The sequence below is a fragment of the Triticum dicoccoides genome, chromosome 6A (assembly GCF_002162155.2).
Source record: "Triticum dicoccoides isolate Atlit2015 ecotype Zavitan chromosome 6A, WEW_v2.0, whole genome shotgun sequence".
NCBI lineage: Eukaryota > Viridiplantae > Streptophyta > Magnoliopsida > Poales > Poaceae > Triticum > Triticum dicoccoides.
In genome coordinates, this window is record NC_041390.1 from 607,682,534 (window position 1) to 607,690,508 (window position 7,975).

Genomic DNA, 7,975 nt, shown 5'->3' on the forward strand with positions numbered 1-7,975 from the left:
AAACATTAAGGAGGAAGTTAGATTATGGGTGATGGCGGGAGCGAAAAACTTGGGCGTTGTAATGCCGCGAGAGTGATAGACTTTTTTTACCCTCTCTAGGGAGCCTTGTCTTAAACCCTCTTCTTTATTTATGAAAATGGCAAGCCTTTTGCCTTGTTTCAAAAAAAAATCTTCCATTATCTACCATCCATAAAGGAACCAGTGTGACAAAAGAACAAGAGTCGGCAAAAACCTCTGTAGCATCCCTGCGCGTAGAGCAAGCATGCCAGCTTTCACACAAACAGCCTTCAGCTGTGCACCGTTGAAATCATCAGTTGAACGAGCCAGCTCCTCAAAGTTGACATCAGGATGTACGTTCATCTTTCTTGAGTCTACAAGATAGAACGCAGAACAAACTTCTTTTGAGTCCACAAAACCAAAAGGTAAGCAATTTTTTGCAATAGGAGTTGTCAGCCTTTAACAAATTGCAAGAGACATACTTACAAAATCCTAGCTCTTGCTACTTCTGTCGGATGAGGGAACTCAATCTTGCGGTCCAGGCGACCAGAACGGAGTAAAGCAGGATCGAGAATATCTGCACGATTAGTTGCAGCTATCATCTGCAAGTCACAAAACAACAACGTGTTCAGGAAACAGGATGAATAAAACATCTGATCAGGTTCAGGTATTCATCATCTCTCAAATTATGACAAGCCAATTTGTGGCTACTCATTAATCAATCAAATAAAAAATCCATTTTATCGAATTACTGTTTTCAAAACTAGTTAGGCCAAACCATCAGTACAAAAGAAATTATCTTTACAGGTTGAGCTTGCATGCATTCAGATTACAGAGAAAAATATTAGGACATGGTGACCTTTATCCTCTCAGCACTGCTAAATCCATCTAGCTGATTCAGCAACTCCAACATGGTTCGTTGGACTTCTCTGTCACCACTAACTTCACTGCAGTCAAATAGAAAAAGAAAAATACAAACAATATCAAATATATACTTCCCGGTAAAAAGATCATATCTAGTTGCAAGTAATCAATATCTTAACCCTGCATTAATAGGTTAACAACATCATCACATATGATATGCAGCATATGCTGAAAGTAGTTAAGATGTATTTATCTCTGAAGTATAAATCATGAACAGTTTCTCTTATTTTACATATGATGACATAGAAGGTTGATGGAGTGTTCAACTTGCAGGGATACCAACTGATTTTCTTCATACAAAGATTATACCACGGTGTTCATCAGACAATTCGCCAAATTAAAAACAAGAGTAACGACATAACGAGACATACTTCAACCACAATAGGTAAAGAGACACTAAGCATTTACGCTGGACTAACTAAAAAATCACAACGCTTATGGTACAAACGATGCATGCAAAATAAAAAATGCACCTGTCAAAACGCTTTGTTCCAATTGCATCAATCTCATCAATAAAAATGATGCAGGGGGCCTTCTCCTTTGCCAGCTCAAATGCATCTCGGACGAGCTTTGCCCCGTCACCGATGAACATCTGAAACAATTCACAAAATGTTAATATCTGACTGAAAGATATCCAGAAGAACTAAAAAATGCTGGACCCAGGAATATTACAGATGCAAATGGACATTCTAAGTTTGAACCAGCAATTTTAGATGCAAATCGATATTCTATGTCTTATCCTGAGCCAATGATGCTAATCACTATTAACTACAGAGTTATAAGGATTACAATCAAAGTTCATTTGAGTGTGAAGAAAGATACAATCATCTTAACAGAACTGATCATAGTCTGCAAAGCATGCCAAAGCAGTGTTCAATGATTGGTAGAATAAGCAGCTAACCCTCGAATAAGTCAATCAGCATGACATCTAGTTCATTAAAATGAATAATAATATGATATTGCACATTCTGCTTTCAATGACTTTAACATCAAAAGTTAGTTACCTGGACTAGCTGCGGACCAGCAAGTTTCAGAAAGGTTTCATTGGTTTGTGCAGCACATGCACGAGCCGTCAACGTCTTTCCCGTCCCAGGTGGTCCATATAAAAGAACTCCTTTCGGGGGACAAACTCCCAACTTCTGAAATTGCTCCTTGTGTGTCATTGGCAACACTATAGCTTCAACGAGTTCCTAAATCTGCATTAGAAATTAGACAATTACAAAATCAGAACATGAGGGAGCGAATAAAAGCAAACAATTATCAACTAAAAATATTCTGACGTAAGAACTTAACATTATACTGCCTACAGAAAGATAAACTGGCAATCAGCCTATTGTTTCCATCATCTAAAATGTGAAGTAAATACCTCTTTCTCAAGGCCACCAATGTCATTATAATCCTCCGTAGGCTTTTCATCTACCTCCATTACCTTTACTCGAGAGTCATATCCCAAAGGTAGCGTGTCTAATATCAAGTAGCTGTCCTTGTTGACTCCAACCAAATCACCAGGCTTGAGGTTGTCAGGGTCAACAAGCCCAATCACAGGAAGGAATAAGTCTGCAATCAAGAACAGAAAAGGAACGGAGAAGCCTTGAGCAGCAAGTCCAACTCTTTACAGCACGTAAATAAATTGATTCTCTAAAACAGCAAAGATTGCCCAACTAATGAGATCCATCAAATGGTATGTGGAAATAAACCATGTCAAGTTCCAAACATCCAAATTAAAATAGTCCATATAGGCTCATAAATGAAAGGGTTGTTATGGATACAGATAAATTAACCAAGTAAAATGCTGTACGCAGGCAGGGATAGGAATATTGATGCTGCAAGGTACTAGAATGTGATGTCTGACATAATAAATTCAGCTACTTGTGATTGATGTGTCATGGTATCAACTCCCAGGAAAACTTACACAGTTAACAAGCCAACCTCAGGTGAAATATAAAATGGTGGTGTTTATAGCCTATAGGAGAGTTCTCAAAATTAAAATCTACTTAAGAATTTTACTGTGTGTTTGCAACTAATGGAGAAGTTCCATGGTGTCAAAGATTACAACACCTGCTCTCGTACAAAGTTACCTAACTAGGACCCTGAGACTTGATGATTGTACCAAACCTACAACACTGGCACATCCCTAACTTGTGTTGTACTCATTGGCTCTCCAAAATATAGGCAGAAACACTAAAATCGGAGACAACCTGAACACACACAACTAATCAACCATGGAGCATCTTTCCTCTCTGAGTACTTGTTTCTATGGCACCAACCACCGGCATGCCTGGGCTACATCCACGACAGTTCATGCATATACAGTTGGAGTAGATGTAGTAACAGATACTAGAGATGTAAGCACCACAGCAAGTTCGAGCAAATTTATTTACCTGTCTTGTGGATGTCTTAAGAACAACACATTTTCCTTTCCTCTGTGAGTCCAGATCTATATTAGCACCATCCTCTCCAGGTTCATTTCAAAAATCTGAAATAGTTGATAAATTACGTTAGTAGATTTCCAAGTACAAATGCATCTGAAGTCAAGATATTTATCAGCAACCTGGCAAACTATAACCTTGAAAATATCAATTCTGAGTTTAAGGAAAAGACAAAATGAGTGCAGCAGTTTATCCTTGCCAGATAAGTTATCAGAAGCTAATGAACAACAGCACTGATACACACCAACTGATTCCAGAGAGCTACCACATAGCAAGCAATACAGTTGCAATTGATTTACTACCTCCTAGATGATTTACAAGGTTGATCACAAGAGAGAAATTGGCGTGTAACTATGTGTTTCTGTGACGTCAAACATTTCCAGCAAACTAAACTAGGGCGTACAGTCACTGACCCCTCATCAATCAGCACGAAGTGAAGCTCAAAACTAGAGCATGTGAAGTCACACGCTACTCTGGGCTACTAATCTGGCTTGCACGAACTAATACTGGATTGGGGAATCGTGAATCCGGCATGAATGAAATCGGTACAGAAACCCATAATTTCCGCATCCAAATCGGTACAGAAATCCTTGACGGTGTTGCCGACGAGGTAGGGCAGCTGCTTGTTGAGCTTGATCATCTCCTGGTTCTCCTTGATCTTGTCCCTGACGTTCTCGAGCTCCAGGTTGTTCCGCTGCAGCTCGTCCTGCACCCCCGCGAACAGACAAACTAGATCAGGCGGCCCTGGACCGACGGGACGGGATAGCGGCTGCTAGGGTTCGGGGGAGGGGGGGCGTACCTTGAGGACGCGGACCTCGTTGTCGAGGAGGCGGGTGGCCCGGACGATGTCCTCCGTGGACATGGAGTCGAGCTGGTCGGTCTCCGACGAGTCGTCGACGGCCATCGCGGCGGCGCCGGCGTCCGTCGCGGGGGTGGGGGAGGACGACAGGACGCTCTGCTGCGGCCTGGCTTTGGCTTTGGCTTGAGCTTCAGGTGAATGAAGATTGGTACTATAAAAAATGATGTTTTGTTGTATAAAAATAAAAAATACATAAATGTAAAAAGTGTCAATACAAATAACTAGAGAAAAGAGCCAAGCAAAAAGAAGAGGATCGTTGTTTTCCTCTCGTCCCTGGCGGCTGGAACCCTAGACGCCGCCAGGGGAGGCCGATCTTCCAAGGCCGTTCTCCGGCGGCGACCTTGGTCGTCGGTGATGAGAGGGGTCGCCAGATTCACGCGTGTGGGTCATTTTTACTCCCTCGCAGTCTAGTTTTTTAGGTTGTTTATCTTCTTTGCTTCAGCGGCGACGATGACAATGTTGAATAAAGATTCTTCTGATTCTTCCCTGACGAGGCTATCGGTTCTATGGTTGGGATAGATTTAGAAACCAGTCTGTTCAAGTAAGGATGGTGTGACGGCGGCGGCATCCTTGTGGTGGACCTGTGTCCTCGGGCTCCGCCGTTGCGACGGCGTTTGCTCACGCGTCGGCGTGGAGCTTGGGAGGTAGTCCAGGAGCGGATGCAGATTGTGGTCTGCATCAATGACATCTGGAAGACGGAGCATGTGTTGGGCTCGTGGTTCGTGGATGGCAGGTATCGCTTCCTCCTTCGGCGTTTTAGTCGTGGTGGGGTGCCTGATCTGGAGTTCGATGGCGTGTCCGGGGTGTTGCCCCGGTCTGATTCGTTCAACGGTAAGGGCTTCACTTTCGGTGAGCCACCTTGAAGGTCCGCAAAGCTGCATATCAGCGGTGGAGCCGCGTCGAGCTCGGGTGAAGAGGTGATTCATCATTCTTTTATTTAGTGGCTACTGTGGTGGTGCCGGAGGCAGGTGACGGGCATTGATATCAAGCTCAGAGATATTCTGCCATCTTTTTAGTTTTGTCATGTCGGTCTTTACGTGACTTTTACTTTATTCTTTATAATATGAACGAGACACGTATTACCATGAAAAAATAACTAGAGAAAATAGAACGAAAGATAGTGAATTGCAGAACCTATGTAGTAGAAGATTGCTTCTCCGGCAACCGTGCTAGAGAGAACTTCTTGCTCCAGGTAAGTTGTCTTAGCAGCAAATGTTTGGTCCCCAAGTGCAAGGGCTTATATATAGTAGCCATGTTATCCCCAATACAATTTCCTTTATAATTATAACCCTAAAAAAACTTCGCCTATAATTAGCCTGACATATATGTCCCATCTGTCTGTGGCTAATCTCTCTCTCTCTCTCTCGTGCGAGTGAACATGCGACTCCAGCGACCAATGCCAATGTGAGAGCGAGGGTCTAACGTGCGCAAAGCAGGTGGCATACGACGGCGAGGAGTGGGCGACCTGTTGTTGTGGCTTTCCCTATATGCGGAACCGCTAGAGATGCTCTTAGATATGAACTTCTCCCACTGTCTGACTCTTCTAGAGCCTAGAATACGTTATATGAGCGCATCTGAACATTTCAGTTGCTACTTGCTCGAGTAGCTTTGCCGTCAACATTAGCTCCTCTTGGCCTTCCAGATCTGACTACAAAATGGACCATGAGCTTAGCAAACGATAGGATACCGTTGCGGAGGGAATTGATTGATTAAAATTTAGCTTGATATCATGAGAACCATAATTAAAAAATACATAATACTTATTTTATTTGATTATATATAGTTGTAACAACATTTATTGAATATAAGTAGAATAATTAAATGAAAAAAAACGTGCACGGTTGAATGTTATGGTGGATCTTTTCTCATACATGATTAAATATTGTGGTGCGTCTCTTCCAATACTACATAGTTGCATGTTAAGGTGGATCTTATCCCATTCATAATTGTATTATGAGTTGGCATGTTTGCATGTTGAGATAAATAATATAGAATAACAAACGACAGACTGAGTTATGCCCAGTTTGTATCAATTTTGAGCGGATCTCAAGCTAGCTTCGAGCATAAGACGAGGGAAGATCTATTTATCTAAGGCGAGTTTTCAACTATATAGACCACAACAACATCATAAGAAAGTCACTATAAAATATTACTCTAATTAACACCATGCTAGTATAAATTTATTCAAAGTAGCTTAGCTCATTCTCTCTCAGCAGGAAACTGTTATTCCAGTACCTAATTTTAACACATGACAAATATCTAACTGTGATAACAAATTACTGGCCAAAGATCATAAAAAGTTCTAGCATAGTGCGCATGTTGATGTCGAGCTAAAATCGAGTGAGGTAGTGTTGGCTCACGATTGGCTCATTTTACGGTCGAGCTACACAAAACGTTTGTATTTGGCTCATTTCTTTTTGAGTCGACCTCGTTGGGGGTGAATATCTGGTGCACCGGTGCTTGTGGTGCTACCGGTGCACCGAACTCACATTGCACTTTTAAAATGTTCAAAAAAATATGAAAACTATTTTGCACATTCAGACAACATCAACATGGGTTGTCACAAAATTTCATGGCAAAATTCGAAAAATAGCTTGGAAAACAAAAATGACAGATTCAACACTAAATAGTATATAACATAAGATGGGCTTTAGATTTGGCCCATTATCACACTAATGTCAAATTTGTCATTTTTGTATCTCAAGAAATATTTCAAATTTTGGTACAAAATTTTGTGACAACATACTTTAATATTGTGTCAATGTGCTAGATGTTTTTTTTTCAGATTTTTTAAAGTGCTCTAAGGCATTCGGTGCACCGGTAGCACCACAAATGAGGGTGCACCGGATACATTCCCTTGTGGAAAGAGGTAATGATGGTGATTCCCCAGCATGCGCTTCATTTTTTTTGTGGTAGGCTCGGGGCCTTGGTTGGGCTTTTCCACAGGCAGCCTAGCTCGATGTTGGGTCGGGCCTGGTTTGGTTGTCTTTCTCCTACCTTTTTTCGTTATCTTTTCCGGAAAAGGAAAACAAAAGTATAAATGACACTGTGTACCCAAAACAAACGCGCTCCCAAGGTCCCCTACGTCCCTTTTCAAAATTAAATTGTTTGAACATAGATTTAGATCATTTACACCCATGATTGTCTAATTTGGCTCCATGTACGTTCGTAAGCGCGTCCAGACAAGGTCCGAGCGTATCCTCTTTGAGCTCCTATTTGTCCGTGTACATAGCATGTCTCATAAATTGTCCGTACACATGCATGCTGATTGGTGGGTGGTTCATGGTCCCACTAGAGAGAGAAAAGAAAGAACAAAAAAGAGAAAAAGGTGGTCCCGAGCCGGCTAAACCAGGCGTGATGGACTGCCCGGACATGCCCAGACAACCTCATATGCTCCCCCCTGTACGGGGCGGGTTCGGAGGTTTGCGGACAACATACACTTATAGGGATAAAGTGAGGGAAAAAATTATATGAGACCAAGTCTCACGGGCTAGCAGGTGAGACCCACCCTGATGGATGACACGAGGCATTCACGAATCATAAAAGCATCTAATCTCCCCCCCTGATTTAAGTGGGGGTGGGGTAGATACTTTAAGTGGGGGTGGGGTAGATACTTTATGATTCGTGAATGCCGCGTGTTATCCATCAGGGTGAGTCTCACATGCTAACCTGTGAGACTTGGTCTCATATAATTCTTTTTCCAAAGTGAGGGGGTCTAATATGGTACTCGTTTTTACTTTCGGGTTGTTCGCTTGGGCATATAGAG

At 42.1% G+C, this 7,975-nt stretch overlaps 1 protein-coding gene across 1 annotated transcript; it reads right to left on the reverse strand.

Annotated features, from left to right (window-relative positions):
• Window positions 1–256: 256 nt before the first annotated feature.
• LOC119318394 (26S proteasome regulatory subunit 6A homolog) lies at window positions 257–4,311 on the reverse strand. The gene is made up of 8 exons (XM_037592953.1): window positions 4,150–4,311; window positions 3,858–4,056; window positions 2,288–2,478; window positions 1,926–2,111; window positions 1,395–1,513; window positions 857–944; window positions 480–599; window positions 257–371 (listed from the first exon to the last, which is right to left on the reverse strand). Exons 1-7 carry the CDS (start codon window positions 4,252–4,254, stop codon window positions 480–482), a joined length of 1,008 nt encoding a protein of 335 aa, XP_037448850.1. The 5' UTR covers window positions 4,255–4,311; the 3' UTR covers window positions 257–371.
• Window positions 4,312–7,975: the final 3,664 nt, after the last annotated feature.

Excerpts from the sequence above, each read along its gene's own strand:
- LOC119318394 (XM_037592953.1), bottom strand. The coding sequence starts at position 4,254 with ATGGCCGTCGACGACTCGTCGGAGACCGACCAGCTCGACTCCATGTCC. Across the intron at positions 2,479-3,857 it reads ATTCACGATTCCCCAATCCA|ACTTATTCCTTCCTGTGATT; the intron begins GTATTAGTTCGT and ends TCTTGATTGCAG. Across the intron at positions 600-856 it reads GCAGTGCTGAGAGGATAAAG|ATGATAGCTGCAACTAATCG; the intron begins GTCACCATGTCC and ends TGTGACTTGCAG.